General features: G+C 32.1%; 1 protein-coding gene and 1 long non-coding RNA gene across 3 annotated transcripts in view; one reads left to right on the forward strand and one right to left on the reverse strand.

Moving 5' to 3' along the window:
- The window catches only part of LOC147907398 (uncharacterized), a 104,783-nt gene extending 99,418 nt beyond the window's left edge, over positions 1–5,365 (forward strand). The window contains exon 2 of the long non-coding RNA XR_015547468.1: positions 5,281–5,365. This is a non-coding gene — a long non-coding RNA (uncharacterized LOC147907398). The remainder of the gene's footprint in view (positions 1–5,280) is intronic.
- LOC105150508 (uncharacterized) overlaps positions 1–5,383 on the reverse strand; it is a 72,423-nt gene extending 67,040 nt beyond the window's left edge. Inside the window, exons 1-2 of one of the 2 annotated variants that reach the window (XM_087413528.1) lie at positions 5,304–5,383; positions 1,079–4,697 (exon numbers count right to left, since the gene is read on the reverse strand). In XM_087413528.1, coding sequence (XP_087269654.1) covers positions 1,079–1,169 — 91 coding nt within the window. In that variant the 5' untranslated portion in view covers positions 1,170–4,697; positions 5,304–5,383. Of the gene's footprint in view, positions 1–1,078; positions 5,263–5,303 lie in introns of those variants that run through there. The other variant, XM_087413527.1, reaches the window with a different exon arrangement.
- Between the last annotated feature and the right edge of the window lie 13,386 nt (positions 5,384–18,769).

Below are 18,769 nucleotides of genomic sequence, written 5' to 3' on the forward strand. Positions count from 1 at the left end.
ATGTGTTTCCGTAAATTTGCGCAATTGCCGATGATTTTACGTTAATTAAAATTGATAACATCTCCGATATAAAAACCGTTTAAATTTTTAAATTTGTATTTTTACATAGAGATTTTTTTAATGGAGATTTTACAAAAATTCTGTTAATAATTTTTTTTAACTTTTATTTACATGAAAGGAACGATTTATCTAAAGAATTATCTAAAAATTTAGCTAGAGATGGTCTAAAAATAATTTTATTGGATAAAAATAATTGTGTAACAATCTTCAAGCACAATGAGCAATGCTGGAAAAAGTTTCAGCATTCTGACTTCAATCGATTTGAAGTTGCCTTACATAATTATTTGAATGGTCCAGTAGAATTATTTTCAGATCTGTAGCTGATTAAATTTTTAATATTTTCCGCAAGACCGTCTTTTCTGTGCTGTCGTTTTAACAGGTAAAAACACGTCAAACTTTACTTCACGCGTTCATTCATAACATCACATCGACATTGAAGATCTTCGCTTCTTAATTTTCGTTCGCGAACGTTTTTAATTGCAAGAAAAAAAGAACTAGTCACGCGTCGGCTCGTTTCTACCGAGTCTAGCGTTACACAAGTCGTGTGTACGGGTAGATGTCCTGTTAATGGAAAACGCCGCATTATCTCGCGGCAAACGCGGAAGAACAGGTGTTACAAAAGAAATTATCACGTGCACGCGCCGTTTCCGTGTTACGACGAGTAGAGTAGGATTTACTCGTCTGACGGGCATTGATCGTTAGTCAAACGCGTCAACTGCTGTAATGAATTAATTAAGGCTGATAAAATGAAAATTAAGCAAATCCTGCAATATACGTCACGCGTACATTTACGTGTACAATTATCACAAGAATTATACACATTTACTGAACAACGCGATTATTCAATCACGCATTTGCGAAATAGTTGTTCCACTTCGTGCAGTTCAGCTTTACATGTTAATCAAAATTCCAATCTACTTCGCTTCTCGCACTTGTTATTTTATTATGCTTCTTATTATTTAACATACATTTTACTTTATCGGTCCTCTAGAGTTTAAAATTCTAGCATCGAACTCACCCTCGGATCGCGTCTGGGCCGTGATTATCAGCAGAAACGCTATTAGCAGAAGTAATTTCGTAAACCAAAGCCTCCACATGTCGTCGCCCATCTGTTCGAGGTCCCTCGGAGCGACACCACTTTGAATTACCCCAAAGTCACGAGGAAGACTCGCACTATCTCACGTAAACCAATCCCGCGCTGTCAGTACTGACTTGTCCGTTACATGAGCACCAAAGCGATCTCGGGACGACTGTTCCAGCGAACACCTCGCGACCAACTTCCGCGACCTCCGATAATGTTGCGGAAAAACGTGACGCAGGAAATGAGTGGAAGAAAATAGATTAGGAAAAGGAGGGAAGTGAAGAGGAGCAACCCCGACCGACTGATAATTTGAAACGGTATCGGTCGTGCGATAAAAATAAAAATTACACCTCGTTACACCGGGCAAAGAAGAATTACAAGAGCTCCGTATGACGGAGCGGCCAACCGATTGACCTTTCTCCGGGTGCGTAACTTTGTCTGTGTCCCGGTGAGGACTGAAGGGGAACCAAGGCCCGCCGCCGGGTGTTGGGGAACCGGAGAAAGGTGTATCAAGAGAGAGAGAGGCCAGAGGCGAAGCGGGACCCCTCTTTGCCATTCTCTCCCTACCTTCTCGACTCCTTTTCCCGCTCCTTCTTCTTCTTCTTTTTCTTCTTCTTCTTCTTCTTCATCGTCTTCTGGCGTTTTCGGTTGGTCGGTCAGGCGCTCCGGGACCAAAAGACACACGGCACCAAAAGATCCTCCTCACGACCGAATCTTCAGCCAGCCCGGGTCCGACTTGTGTCATCCACGGCGAACTTTCGCGGGCCTGATGAATCTATAATCTTTGTAACCTGCGTTAGCCGTGTTGACAATAAGAATAGTGAAGATAAAGACGATGAAATAAATAGATCTTTAACGTATAAGATTTTTAAGTTGCAAAGAAAAGTTAAGAGTGATAGGTCAAGATAGATCCGGCACATCTTTCTTCTTTGTTTTCTTCGCCTGCTTCACCTTCTATGGTTCGTGCCATCGATCGATATACCCGGTATATCCGGTATACCCGTTAACTGTCGTAACTGCATTGGGCAGATGTAGCGCGTACTGTTATGGAAAACACTGTTGCCTTAGATTGACAGACGAGACGTACAGGATAACATTGAACGAGCCAAACAGTTTAACAGCGATTTCTTGACAGCTGTCAAATGAACAAAAATGTGAGAATAAGACTTGTAGATTCTTTCGTAGCGAAGTCACACTTCTATTGAAGTCACACTTCAAGAGTAGAGAGCTTGAGCATTAGTATTGTATTGTCAATGGTGCTCAATATTCCGACATTTCGCGATTTACCGGTGGCCATTCTTACAAATCAATATTGAGTCCATTCTCAAATTTCCATATTTATGATTGTAACGAATTCTATTAGTAAAAAGCATGACACTAGGACACTTGTCCTTATAACTGCGCTTATTGCGCGGTATGCGGGACACCTGTTATCGTGCTCTCAATGAACTCCGAAGGTTGGTGGGGTTAAAAGGAGAGGGAGAAGTACTGTTCCCGAAGAGTGGCTGCATGAGGCAGCCAGGCGGCAGAGAGGTAGGAGATTCGCATTATAGGTGTCGACCCGAGGACCTACATTCGCCAGCACGGTGAGGGATGCCGCGATCGCGGAGGACGTGTATATACTCATCTCTCTCCCTTCTTCTCTCTCCGGGTCGAAAAGGCCCCGTCACCCGAAGTATTCGTGTCGATGCTGGCCGACTGACTTAACAAGTGATTTTCGAATTCCATCCGTCGAGATTCTTTTGGAGAAATTAAGTCTGAGACACAATTGAAAAGCACAAGCAATCGATACAGGCAATAACAAATTTCGATCTAACAAAAACATTTCTGTGTACACAGTTTCTGATAGATTGAAATCTGATTCCCTGTTCCCGTTGCTTTTCAGTTGTGCATTAGGCTTTATTATTCGCATGTCTATACGGATTCACGCTCCCTTCTTAAAACCTTCCTTTTTAAAAATATCTATGGCAAAATGTTATATATTTTTTTAATATTTCTGAAATTCTTAATCATAATTTTGATATTCCAAAAATATTTTTTAATTTAAGGAACTCTTATAGACATAACAAACATAAATTTATATTATTATTTTTTGTGGTAATGTAATTTAAAATAAAACATTTTATGAATTAAACATTTAAATAATACTTTTTTAATGTGATAATTCAAATAATAATTTAATATTCTAACTTTTCATTTTTAACTTAAAAAAATTCACTTGCGACGCGCCAATGGCCTCTCTTGACAAATTTCTGGATCCGCCCGTGTGATCCATGTCCATTCCCATCTTTTACATCTTTGAAAAAATCTTTCCTGTAAATAATTACTCATACGACTCGAGGAACTGAATAATTAAACGATGCGTGGTGTCCGGTTTCTCTCTCTCTCTCTCTCTCTCTCTCTCTCTCAGCATTCAGTGACGTGATCAATTTTAGAAAAGTTTGAAGGACGATGAGAAGAGAAATGAGAAAAGAAAATAGTTTCTTGTAGAATTGCTTCTTTGTCTCTCTCTTTTCTGTTTATATGCAAATTTTATAAATTTTTAATTTTATACAATGTAGGAAAAGAAACTGTTGATATTTTTATGGAAACATATTTACAATCTTGTTTTTATTGCTTTAAGAACATTATATTTTTCTTTTGATTAGATCAATACGATTTCTCTCTTAATAAAAAACCTGTGTCCAACTTAGAAATCTACTGCAAAGAGAAATTACAAATAATTAAATTACCGCTGCAAATTACAAAGAATCAGAAATTATGAGTGATGAACAATTTAATGGGCAAAGAAATTCTTTTTCTTGGAAATATAAACAAAGTAATTCGCGATTCGTTACACGTAATTTTGAAGGGAACAGTATAATTTCCTACATGAATTGTTCATGATTGTGGCCATGGCTCATGTACAAACATACCGTAACATTTCCTATATAAAGAATCACGCACGTCATTAAAGTCATTAATAATCGATCGATTTCATGTGGCACGCAGGCTTTTTTTCTTTTTCCGTTTTCTCACCGGGTAAAGAGAAGAAGCTTTTATTGCGCCACATGCCGCAGCGGAATAATAAAGTCGCGCACCGTGTCCTCGTCGAACACGGAACAATCCTTGGCAATCGGGCAATTACGCGTGATTGAGGAATCGATGAGGAATAGTTCCTTCATGATATGGAGAAGGGACACGGTTGCACGTTAAACATACAGAATGAATGTCGGAAACGAAACTACCTTGATTGCTCCTGTTCGAAAACCGAATTACAAGCTTCGTCTAAACGTGCGTGGTTCGTAAATCGCGGGAAATCATTTTACTTGAATCGTACAAGCCATCGAGATTCTTCGTAAACATTGAGAAAGTTCCTGTCGGTCTCTCGTTAATTACTACCAGTTAAAAGTTATTTAACTATGCTATTTGTGCGTACAATTGCATGCATCAGTAGTTTAATAGATGTTCTTACACTTACACTTTATATAAGTGGATAATTTCTCACCAAGCGCACTTGCTTTGATCTATAAACCTTCAAATTCTATTTTTCTTTGATCGTTTCTTTATCGAAATGCTGAAATATTCAAAGCTGTTGTATCGTAAATAAATGGTAAAAAAATAAGACTTTAAAATCTAAACACTTTAAAAAGAAAAAAAAAATAAATTCTTTGGCTAATTTTTCAGAGAAACTTTACTTTGACAGAATCCTTGGACTTATAAAAATAAACAATTATGAAATTTAAATCAATAAGAATAAATCAGATAAAAGAAATAATTCTATTTAAATTGATCTTAGTGATGATATTTATATGCGTAAATACATCTTTCAAATATTTACAAATTTATACATATATGAATATTATCAATTATAAAGATTCGTTTCGATCAAAAATAGAATTTCTTCTCTTAGTTAATTTATATAAAAAGAATATTTAAAATTGACAAATTTTATACATATACATACGTACATACGCGCGCACATGTGTGTGTGTATATTTATCAATTTATAAATTATGACTTTTCTTGAACTTAAAAAAAAATTAATTTGGAAATGACCAGAGAATTTAAAGTTCAGAGGAAATGTATTTTCAAAACAAAAAAGCCCTCCATTTAAGGTCTTTATCTTATCATTCAATGAGATATCGTCTTCATTCAAGATGCATCATCAATTATCGAATACCTTGCTGAACCGGTGCTCCATATGACATCAAGTTCCAAGGATACCGAAAAGAAGCGAATCATTATTACGGGGCGTTATGGTGATTCCACCGTTAGACCTCACCATATACTATTCGCCGCTACGTCGACTAATATTACGTTTACTGGCGTAAAGCATCTGCCATTACCATCCACCTATCGGCTAGCCTCTTGCATAATCTCAATACGGTATGTATACTGTTAGTCTCGAGCAGATGTTCGTTCACAAGACTATCCTTGAAGCGTAGGTTGAATTGCTGATTTGTGAGCAAGAACGGCCAAAGGTTAAATTAACAAATTTCGAAAAGATGGCATTTTAACAAAACCTAGAATTATTTAAAATTGATACAGCTTCTTCGATCTTTTAAGCTTAATTTACAATGCAATCAAGTCACGGTCTTAAAATCGCAGTGTTGACACGAAATGAATCAGTATATATAATATATGATGTTTTCTTCTCCATCAGCAGCGACAGTTGTGATAGTAATCGCTACATTTGGACCGATTTGAGTGACTTATGATTATCCTGCGACCAGAAACTGAGTATATTACTATTGCTCTTGCTTTACTATAAAATGAGCTTGCGACCGCATTGTAGACTACGCTTTATAGTCCTAGGCTATAAGATTCATGAATAAAACATTAGCTTCTTGAACCACCTTCTTGATTACTGTTCCACGTACAGTTAGGCCGATCTTAGGGAAACGAAGATAGATTTACGTGTTCTCCAGTTATTAACCTTGCGGTCAAGCGTCATTAGTAGATACGATGAGGTTGCGCAGTATGGGATTATCTAAGCAATTCTAATTCATATCCCACGTGGCCACTATAGTGATTCTACCAAGGTATCTTCTAATATCGAAATAACAGACGAGGTTGAGCGCTGTTTCTAACACATAACTGAATCGAAGAAGTTTGTGCAAATGTTGGAAGATCTGTATAATTGTTTTTGCCACGATGAACACAGTTGATTAGCAAAACAGCAAACTGTAGCCTCTCCTTAGATTCATCTTGGACGTTAATTGAAAACTGATCATCCTTTATTATATGAAGGAGACGGATCACTCCGATAATTTGCCGGGCATGCCTCGCCAAACTTTCACTCTTACTCACGTGATCGTCGCCCTTCTCTCTTTCCGCGAGAATGATCTGCGGCCGTGCAGAGAAATTCTTTGCGGCTGCAATTGCCGTGTCGACGGCAGCTGCATAACGCACAGGAAGTCCTTGCCGCAAACTGGATTCCTGCGATTCTATCGATCGAAGCGCTTGGAAAATAATAATGAAATATTTCGTATGTGTCACTGATGTTTCTTGCTTATAAGATTTTCTATCCTCCGCGCCTTCATAAAAGTATCCGCGGTAATTATCAACTGCTCTATACGCCTGGCTGAGTTTATGCGTATCCGGCATACCATTGCGTGATGGTACTTCATGACCGTACACTCACGAATCCTTCTACTTTCATCCATGTGTATGTGTTTCCAGTGTATTAAGACAAAAATAGATAGAAAAGCGAGATGGGAATAATAATCCCGCAAAAAAATCAACGCATAACAAGAGTCGTACATAATCTTGAAATTAGGAAAAATATTAGGTAGATATCTTTGCATGCTCTGTGAGCATTATAACAAGCATATCTATGTAAGTGTAATTTGTAAAGATAAATTTCCGCATCTTACGTGCTCATGAATAATATAATTTAAGAAAAAAGTCAAAAGAATAATTATATCTTGTAATTTATGTTCAAAATAATCTTGATTTCAGAAATTTATATTATAATTTAAAAAAATTTAGAATAGAAGTTATGCAGTTACCAGGCATGCACAGTTATATGATACATTTAATGTTAGAAAAGATTATATATTCTGTTTATATTTCTATTAAAAGTAATATCTTGTTAGAATCTATAACTTTGAAAAAATTATTGTGAACATTAAGATTAATAAAATTTTTGTGATCAAATATTAACTTTTTCGCATCAAAAGATTGTAAATCAGATAATTTATCGAAGATTGAATCTATTATATTATAGTAATTTTTTAATTGAATTAAAATTTAGTAACTTGCAGAACCATTAAAAAAATTTGTTTTTATAATCTACCTTATTTTATATGGAATAAAAATTTTCTAATATGTTGCGTGTAATAATTGTGAGGAATTTTAAAAGTTTTTCTAATAATTTTAATCACAAATTTCTCTTCTTTCAAGTGATGAGGTATTTTAGAAATCAAAATCATACATATAATTATATATAACATATATGTGTGTGTGTGTGTGTGTGTGTGTGTACAGGGTATCTCATTTGAATTGTCGTACGTAAACATTTCGAAAGATATGGAAGACACGGAAAAATGTTTCATATAAAATTTGAATGGCTTGAAGGAACGCAAATATATTGATAAAATTAATTTAAAAAAAAAAATCAATTTTTCAAAATTATATGAAGATCGCCATTTTTTAAATTATATGATTCTTTTTATATAGTATGATTTCTCTAATTATTTTGCATATAAAAATATTGATCAAATATCAACAAAAAATCAAAAGTTTTTGAGTTATTTTAAACTATTCATTTTTTTATAATTGATGAATCAATCGATGTAAAGAAAATGCATTGCTTTAAAAAAATATGTAGTTGCATATTACAAAATATACAATTGTTTAAATAAGCGACTATGTATTTTTTTTTCAATTGATTCATTGATTATGTGTAATTAAAAGAAACATTAAGTATTAAAATATTTTATATATTCTTTATTTTATTATTTTTTAAACTTAAATTATTTTAATTTTTAGTTATTATTTTTATAATGCAATTATATAATGAAATGGAATCGAAGATTGTCGATGTGTTACCTACCGGAATCTATGACTATATAGTTCAATGTGCACGCTGTGTGCACATGATGGCACTAGTAACATGGCTAGTCGCAGAGAGAAACCTGAGAGAGGACATGACGGTCCAAAATCCTGTAACCGCAAAATGCTGCCGCCCTCTGAAGAATGGATGGATGTTAACTACACAATAATGAATATATTGTTAAAATGAAATAGATAGTTGAAATCGCTAAAATAACTAAAATCTATTAAATTAATAAAGATTTCAATGATTTCAGCGATTTATTTCCATCAGGAGCACCGTAAAAAGGTGGATATTGTAGTTAACATCCACTTCTTCAGAGGACGGTAGTGCGCGGTAGCATTTTGCGGTTACAGGTCTTGGGCCGTCATGTCCTCTCTCAGATTTCTCTCTGATATGAAATAAATGGGCGAGTTCAAAACGGCAAAGTGGTTAAACATGTTTGCCGAATGAATAAGCATGATTAGTTCTTACCTGTAGATCAACCAATCATGTTTAATTGTTTGGCAAGCAAACCTAACTGCTTTGCCGACTTGAACTCGCTCGATATAAACTGTGCATTTTTTTAATCCTTTCTTTTTCCTTTTTTTTTTTTTTTACTTTTAATACAATACACTATGCAATAAGATATATTATAATAAAATTACTTATACATTTACATTTTTTAGATAATCTGGCAAAAATAAAATTATTCGTAGAGGCCCTCCACCATCCCCCGCCGATTCTAATCGACGGTCCTCTTTGGACGGAAATAATGCATTGCTTGTAAACATCGTTATCATTACTTGTTTATAATAATGATTTGGTTACAATTAAATAACATTACAATTTTCTATAATGGTAAGATTAAAGTTGAGAAAATCACTTTTGAAAAGTAATTTGTTATCATTATAAGTTATTTATTGAAAAAGGTAAAAAGTAATGCATTACTAATACGTTACTCGTTACTCGCTACATAATGACTAATATAAAGAATTATTTTTTCAATAAATAATGAATTACTTTTCAAAAATGGCTTTCTCAATCCCCGCTAGTTACCATTTTAAAAAATTGCAATGTTATTACTAAATCATTATTATAAAAAGTAACAGTAATGTAAGTAACGCATTTCTATTCCTACTTTGGACACATACCTCTTTCATTTTTTAATTTAACATTCATATAATTTCTTTTGTATCATAATACATTTTCTTTTATATCAAAATACAATGCATTCCATACAATATAAGTTATAATTTAAAAAATAAAATTACAAATACGTAGTAGTTCAGTAAAATATAAAATTACAAATATATAATAGTTAAACTTTATAAAGTTACTCCGCATTTACCGAATATCATTGTAGTTATTAAGCATCCTATCTAAGATTTCACAATTTCCTTTGTAAATGAAGTGATATTTTTAATTAATTTAAATTAATTTAAATTCACAAATTTTATTCGATAAAAACGGATTAACCTTGTGAAAGCCCTCCACCACCCCCGCTGATTCCGATCGGCGGTCCTACAATACATTGGCGGCGTTTAGCAGAGAAAGTAGCATTGCAACTATTGTAAAATTCTCCAATATGATTGGTTTACACACTTAGATCTAAAGAATTAAAAGCAAGAGCCAATCGTATTGAAGAATTTTACAGTTGCAAAATTGCTTTTTCTGCTGAATGCAGCTGTTTCACATTTTTAATATTTACAATATTTTGTTACAATTTATTTGATATCAAAATACAATATATAATAATAACAATTAATAAAATATACTTCAGACTAGAAAAACTATAAAATATAAAATTACGATACATAATAATTCAATCAAATAATTTTATAAGACTATTCTGCTTTTATCGAATATTATTGCGGTTATTATACATTTTATCTAAATTATATTTTATAATTTTTGTTATAAGTAATATCTTTAGATTAAAATTTCATCCGATAAAAGCGGACTAATCTTACAGAAGCCCTCCACCACCCCCGCCGATTTCGATCGGCGGTCTTCTTTTCTTTAGACCTGAAATACAATAGGTACAGTAAACCTCTAAAAAAAATTGTCCAATCATAATCAAATATTCTTTTCATAATCGATTACGATTGATCAATTTCTCAAGGCTTATTGCATCTATTATTTCAGGATTTATATGTCATACTGTAAAATGAAATTTAAAAAATCGGGATAACTGACACAAATTTTAACAATACTCAAAGAACGCGCATATATCAAAATCTAAACATAAAAAAATCTTAAAAACATCCTAATTTTGGATATGTGCGCTTTCTTAGGCATTTTTTAAAATTTAAATAAATGATATCTCGATTAGATTAAAATTTTTCCATTTTACGGTACATTTTTTCATATTTTTGTTATTTACGTTATATATTCTATATACAATTTCTTTTATATTATATATAACATACAAAAGATTATAAAATTAAAAATATAGTAATATGCAATAAGAATACATGTAAAATTTCTTTGTAACGTGAAATTATGTACGAAACGTTCGGTATGCGTCTAATAACACAATTTTGTTACAATGTGAAATTTGTGTGTATGATCGACAAATGACTATTACGTACCGTATCTAAATCGAATACCGAATAGCAATTACAAAGTTTATTTTGCTTTATTTAATTTATACAAGTAATCAAAACCAAAAAGATTGTTAATAAATTTATAATATAATAACTACATTTTTATAAGATTCAAAAGAAACAAAATGCATAGCACGTAAAAAATAAGCAAAGCTTTAATGCACGACGATGATCAAATAAAAAAATATACGACAAATAAAATAATCTCATCATTTCTAATATACACAATTTTTATTCTATTTCAACGTAAGTCTCGTATAATTATTTCTCTACATGATAATACATATCAAAAAATATTTGTAATATTGCATCTATTTTAATAATATAATCAAATAAATCAAGCAATATATCTAATCGCGTGTGTAAATTCTAATTCCCGTTTTACTTTATCAAAAATCGCGTTATTACTGCATTTAATAGAAGATACCCGACAACAATTCGATCAAATCAAATCCCTCAACCGAGTGGCTACTTGAGTAATATCCGACAGAGAGAAGAATGATCTATATATATGCTAGAGAACGAGCTGTGCTCTACTTCTATCGAGTTTCATGGCATTAAGCCACAAAAGGAAGTTAAGTGATCCATTAAATACCAAGAACTCCACCGTAGGAGAAAACAAATCCCAAATTTCCGGAATACTCCCGATAGCAGCTATTTCGATAGTGAGTTAACAACCGTCACCTTTTTCCAAATCTTTACATAATGCAAGTATAATGGAACTTTCAAATATTTTGATGATAATTTAACTGATATTCATCAGTTTTTTCAGTGCATGAGATTCGCGCGAGAAAATAGGTATATTCTTCCATTATCAAATATATTTTTTTATTACCAAAAAACATGGATAGAATGATTTCATCGAAAAGTGGTTACAAATGATTATATTTCGAAATAATAAAATACATACTTATAATTTATTATAATTTGTTAAATGTGCGAGCACAAAAATTCTCAGGTACCGACTGTTCGAGACGAATCGAACCGATAACAACAAGACTTCAATTAATCATAATCAAATATAATATTTAGTAAAATAAAATTTACGTTTTATATTTTTCTATAACATTCAACAAATATAGTCAAATAATTAAATAGGCTTATCAAAATATTAAATGTAACATTTAAATAATTAAAAATTATCAAAGTTTTATTGATATCGGGGTACCCAATCGATTCGTCTCGAATTTATTAAGTATTCGCACATTTTTAATTATATTCATTGTATCATTACAATAATCTATTCAAATAAGTATAAATCTTTTTGAAAAAATTTATCAAGTGAATAAGAATTAAAAATTCTTTACATAATATATACACGATATGTACATTGCGTATGTATTTTATTATATAAAGTAACCTAAAATATTTAAAAATTAATTAATGTTCTGAAATATGTAAAAATTAATTAATATTCTGGAATAGAAGGATGTCCAGCGCCTGAAAAAATTTCTTAAAAAAGCTAAAAATTAAAATAAAAAAAATATATTCATTTATAACCATATTTTTTTCTCAAAAAAATTGCGAGAAGCGACTAAACTGATGATTGTGCTTTTAATTTATTTAATATAATCCATTCTTTTCTATAACAATTGCTATCCATGTTCAATCTGCTAAGTCTTTTTATTACCAAAGCAGCATTAATATTAATTAATGGAAGAATATTTAAAGAAAACAATAAATTCTTCTCTTAAAAAGACAAATTATTTAATTGATTTCGCGATTCAATTTAAAAAGTATTAATTAAACTATTGGGTCATCTAAAAAGTATCCGCGGTGTTTTATCATTAGATGGTGTTCATGGTCAATACATTTAGTGACAAAAAACCGCGGATACTTTTTAGATGACCCAATACATTGTTGCTGTTCTCAAACGCCAAAATCACAACTCCCGGGATTGTAATTAAAAAAAAAAAGAAAAAAAAAGAAAAAAAAAGAAAAAAGAAAAAAAAGAGAAAAAAAAAAGAAAAAAAAAGATTAATTGTAACGCAAATCTTCAGAATCATCAGGGCATCAAACTAGAAGTTTCGGATGGGTCCCACGGAAAATGACGAAAAGTGTCTTTCCATGTTAAAAATCACTACGACTTTCTGTCAGTACAAACCACGAAATGTATTAATGTCCATTTGACGCAAAAGACAGCAACAAAGCTCTATCGAGCAATCAAATTTAAATAAACGTAAAAATAATGTGATGTTTTCATAATTTTTAACTGATTTAACATATTTCATACAGAACAAAATTTAAGAATTGGTTTAATAAATATTTAATTACTTTTGGAATACGTTTATACATCGTAAGAGCGAGATAAAATATGAAATAAAGCGGACAAATATTGTAAATACATATCATAATCATTCTTATCAAATGTAATTATAATAAACATATTACAAAATAATCAGAATACTATAATAACACAATTAATACGGAATTTTGAATAAAGTATGTACCGAATTTATTAACAATTCTTTGGTATAGAAAAATTTTTTTAAAGACGTCTCAAAACAAATGTTTATCAAATACATTGATCTCCGTCTTATTGAACGCATCCGATTACAATAATCAACATTATTTATAATTATTATCCATCAATGTCATAAATTACAATTACAATACATAGTAATTACAATACGTAGTATTTACACATAATATACAATAATATACAATTATTATTACATAAATTAGAAATATAATACATAACGTAGTATTTACAATAATGGCCCAAGAAAAAATGTTTTATATATAATTATATATATAATTATATATAAAATTATATATAATTATATAGAATTATACATAATTATATATAAAATATGTCCATTTATATACAAATATATAAAATTATACATAATTTTATATAATAATATAGAAAATATTTTTTCCCGGGATCTCTAAAAATTCCTTTAAAATTAAAACATAATTTTTAATTAGTATTATTATAAATATAACAATAATAAATAGATATTATTTCTATTATTATTATATTTAAAATAATATAAAATTATTTAATATTTAAGATAAAAATAATAATAATAAATATATTATCATATTTATTACTATTATATTTAAATTATTATTTTGTCTATATATATATATATACCTACAATTTTTTCAACATTATAAAATTATGTCCACCTGCTTCTCACCTAAACATATTCCTACCTGTATTTTTATCTATCCGTATCCCTACCTACTCATATTCCAATCTACATTCCTATTTGTCTAATTTTTCTCTATCTATTTTTCTGTACCATATATTTTAACTTAATGAAATAAATCTATAAAACCGACATGCGACTTATTAATTCTCTGTTGATTAATTCAACAGGATACTTGAAACTTACCCGAGTGAGACATCTGAGAAGAATTGCAGTTTCAATACGAGCTAGTTAGAATTTAAGTAAGATATTTCCAATCTCGTACATATATGACAAAATAGGAGAAAATGTACATGAAAAAAATAGAAGAAAATTAAGTAAATGAACTACTGTGTACATTACCTTATACATCACGTGATCAATATTGACCACTTATCTTATTCCTTGTATTGTATTTCTTCTTCTTTCTTCGGGCCAGATGGAAATTATCTTGAGTAAATGATTAAATCTGGCTGCAGTTTGATTGCATTTCGTTCAGAAATCAATATAAAAAAGAAAAACTCCTTCTCTAGCCGATTTATATTTGTTTACAATATTATGTTTGATTGACATTAAATTGACATTAAACACGCAAGTCGATGATATTGAAAAATATAAGACAAAAAGAAAATACTTTAATATAAGGCAAAGAGAAATTAATTTTAAAAAATTAATGCACAAAAGTTGCATAAAATTTCTCCGTGACGTATTATATTAATTTAGAATTATATTTAAGTCTAGAAAAAATTTACTTATCGCTTATACTTATATATACTCTCATTTTGATCAACAGACTTTCTAATATATATATATATATATATATATATATATATATATATAAAATTAAAAAATTAATGAAATTAATAAAATTAATAAAAGTGATAAAAAATCAATATATAATAAAATAGTATGTAGAACATTTTTCGAAGCATAACAAATAATATAAAAATGCATATCCATATCAAACGCATTTTCAAAGTACATCAAATAAACTACATAAAATAAATGGCATGAGATTCTAAATAAATAAATGTCTTGCGCTTCAATGTAATATAATGATTAATTATTATATGTAATATAATAATTATGACTGTATAAATAAATAAAAAAATCGAAAAGTTTGGATACAAATATGTTATGCCATTCCTTATTGATATTAAGATTACTTTCACATAATATAGTATATTGCCATTAAAATATGTATATTTTTTGTAAAACAAGTTATACATACAAAAAAAAGTAATAAAAATTTTTAAATCGTATTTAAGAAAGAAAAAAATAACAAAGAAAAAAAAATCAAATTCTCTACCAATTAGCATATAACAGCGTGAAGGTAAATAAAAAGAAACGTTCACACTTAAAATTATGTTTGATATATTCAAATTCATTTACTATTAATTACGATGTGTGTGGTAACAAAGCTTATAAAGCTGTAAATAATTCAACTGCGAAAATAATTAATAATATAATTAATCGATTATAAAGAAGGAAATAGAAAAAATTATAAACAAAACAAAGAAATGGCAATACAAAAACAAAATGTAGGCACAAAAATTTAAATAGCATGAAGCAAAAAAAATTTAACAGCAATAAAAAAAATTATAATTTCTGAAATATTAAAAAAAATATACGAAGAAAATGTAGTAATAACAATTTCATGATGGATAGTTTCTTTATTGCATCGCTGAAAATCAAAAGTTTCTATCGCAGACACAGAATTTAAACCAAATCTTATTCAAATTAAGTCTGCCAGTAATAATGACTTCAACATAAATTAATGACGGCAATCATAAAAACACTAATAAAGACAAAAAATTATAATAAAAAATAGATTACCATATAACCGATCTAAAAGATTCTAAGATAAATCTAATTCTGCAATAAATCTCTAATATTTACATTTCATACAGGGAAAATATTATCAATTTGTTGAGAACTGTCTTTGCTGCAGTTCCTTCGTGGCACGTGCAAAACAAAAGCGCGGATTAAAAGCAATGGAGATTTGCGATTTTCGACGCGGCGGATGCGGAACCGACAGTGAAATCGTTGCGACTACGGCCGGCTTCTCGTGTAACGTTTAACGCGCGTCTAACGTCGACGAGGCCTTCATAACCACAATACTTTGCGAACCACAGTAGTCTGTGTCACAATAAATGTGCAAACGCTTGGCTGATAGACGCGACGTGAGGCAATCCACTTTCTGGGGCGATATTGCCCACATCCCTCGTGCATTAATTGTGGTTAATTCGGCTTATCGGCTTATTAGACGCTAGTCGTACGAGACAAGCTCGACGGACCGGTAAACGTGACCGAGAATTGAGCACGTATTGCAACGATCTCACATATCGGACCGTATCTCCTATGTAAGCAAATTTCGATTTAAATCCGAAAAGAATCCCCGAAAAAACGCAATGTCCCTTGCACGTACCGAAAAGAAGCTGCAACAGAAAAATTAAATGATTAGCGAAAAATTATAGAGAATTATTGAAAAGAAACAAATTAAAATAATTGAAACGAAGGAAATGCTAAAGGAGGGAAACTGTAAACATAACGTACAAAGGAGAAATTAAGACGAGTTCTCCGAAAATGTTAAAAATGCTTGCTCATTAGTATTAAATATTTGCTCCCATGTCATTTTTCCTCCTATTCTACAAATCATCAATATGCTTTGATTTCTCTATTGCAACTTTCCTATCTAATTTCGTTAATGTAGTACGTTTCTCGTTTCGCGTATTTTGATTTCTCAAAACCTCGTTAACATCTCGGAAATCACTTTGTATCTCGGCTGTAGCTTCTTCATGGTACATGTAAGAGACAGTGCGAATTGCGCAAAGAGATAATTTACTACGACCGACGCGGTGGATACGGGACCGACAGTGAGATCATTGCGAATACGGCTGGCTTCTCGTGTCACGTTTAACGCGCGTCTAACGTCGACGAGGCCTTCATAACCACAATACTTTGCGAACCACAGTAGTCTGTGTCACAATAAATGTGCAAACGCTTGGCTGATAGACGCGACGTGAGGCAATTCACTTTCTGGGGCGATATTGCCCACATCCCTCGTGCATTAATTGTGGTTAATTCGGCTTATCGGCTTGTTAGACGCTAGTCGTACGAGACAAGCTCGACGGACCGGTAAACGTGACCGAGAATTGAGCACGTATTGCAACGATCTCACATATCGGACCGTATCTCCTATGTAAGCAAATTTCGATTTAAATCCGAAAAGAATCCCCGAAAAAACGCAATGTCCCTTGCACGTACCGAAAAGAAGCTGCAACAGAAAAATTAAATGATTAGCGAAAAATTATAGAGAATTATTGAAAAGAAACAAATTAAAATAATTGAAACGAAGGAAATGCTAAAGGAGGGAAACTGTAAACATAACGTACAAAGGAGAAATTAAGACGAGTTCTCCGAAAATGTTAAAAATGTTTGCTCATTAGTATTAAATATTTGCTCCCATGTCATTTTTCCTCCTATTCTACAAATCATCAATATGCTTTGATTTCTCTATTGCAACTTTCCTATCTAATTTCGTTAATGTAGTACGTTTCTCGTTTCGCGTATTTTGATTTCTCAAAACCTCGTTAACGTCTCGGAAATCACTTTGTATCTCGGCTGTAGCTTCTTCATGGTACATGTAAGAGACAGTGCGAATTGCGCAAAGAGATAATTTACTACGACCGACGCGGTGGATACGGGACCGACAGTGAGATCATTGCGAATACGGCTGGCTTCTCGTGTCACGTTTAACGCGCGTCTAACGTCGACGAGGCCTTCATAACCACAATACTTTGCGAACCACAGTAGTCTGTGTCACAATAAATGTGCAAACGCTTGGCTGATAGACGCGACGTGAGGCAATTCACTTTCTGGGGCGATATTGCCCACATCCCTCGTGCATTAATTGTGGTTAATTCGGCTTATCGGCTTATTAGACGCTAGTCGTACGAGACAAGCTCGACGGACCGGTAAACGTGACCGAGAATTGAGCACGTATTGCAACGATCTCACATATCGGACCGTATCTCCTATGTAAGCAAATTTCGATTTAAATCCGAAAAGAATCCCCGAAAAAACGCAATGTCCCTTGCACGTACCGAAAAGAAGCTGCAACAGAAAAATTAAATGATTAGCGAAAAATTATAGAGAATTATTGAAAAGAAACAAATTAAAATAATTGAAACGAAGGAAATGCTAAAGGAGGGAAACTGTAAACATAACGTACAAAGGAGAAATTAAGACGAGTTCTCCGAAAATGTTAAAAATGTTTGCTCATTAGTATTAAATATTTGCTCCCATGTCATTTTTCCTCCTATTCTACAAATCATCAATATGCTTTGATTTCTCTATTGCAACTTTCCTATCTAATTTCGTTAATGTAGTACGTTTCTCGTTTCGCGTATTTTGATTTCTCAAAACCTCGTTAACATCTCGGAAATCACTTTGTATCTCGGCTGTAGCTTCTTCATGGTACATGTAAGAGACAGTGCGAATTGCGCAAAGAGATAATTTACTACGACCGACGCGGTGGATACGGGACCGACAGTGAGATCATTGCGAATACGGCTGGCTTCTCGTGTCACGTTTAACGCGCGTCTAACGTCGACGAGGCCTTCATAACCACAATACTTTGCGAACCACAGTAGTCTGTGTCACAATAAATGTGCAAACGCTTGGCTGATAGACGCGACGTGAGGCAATTCACTTTCTGGGGCGATATTGCCCACATCCCTCGTGCATTAATTGTGGTTAATTCGGCTTATCGGCTTGTTAGACGCTAGTCGTACGAGACAAGCTCGACGGACCGGTAAACGTGACCGAGAATTGAGCACGTATTGCAACGATCTCACATATC

Source organism: Acromyrmex echinatior, chromosome 14 (genome assembly GCF_024713525.1).
Source record: "Acromyrmex echinatior isolate Ae372 chromosome 14, ASM2471352v2, whole genome shotgun sequence".
In the NCBI taxonomy this organism is placed as follows: domain Eukaryota; kingdom Metazoa; phylum Arthropoda; class Insecta; order Hymenoptera; family Formicidae; genus Acromyrmex; species Acromyrmex echinatior.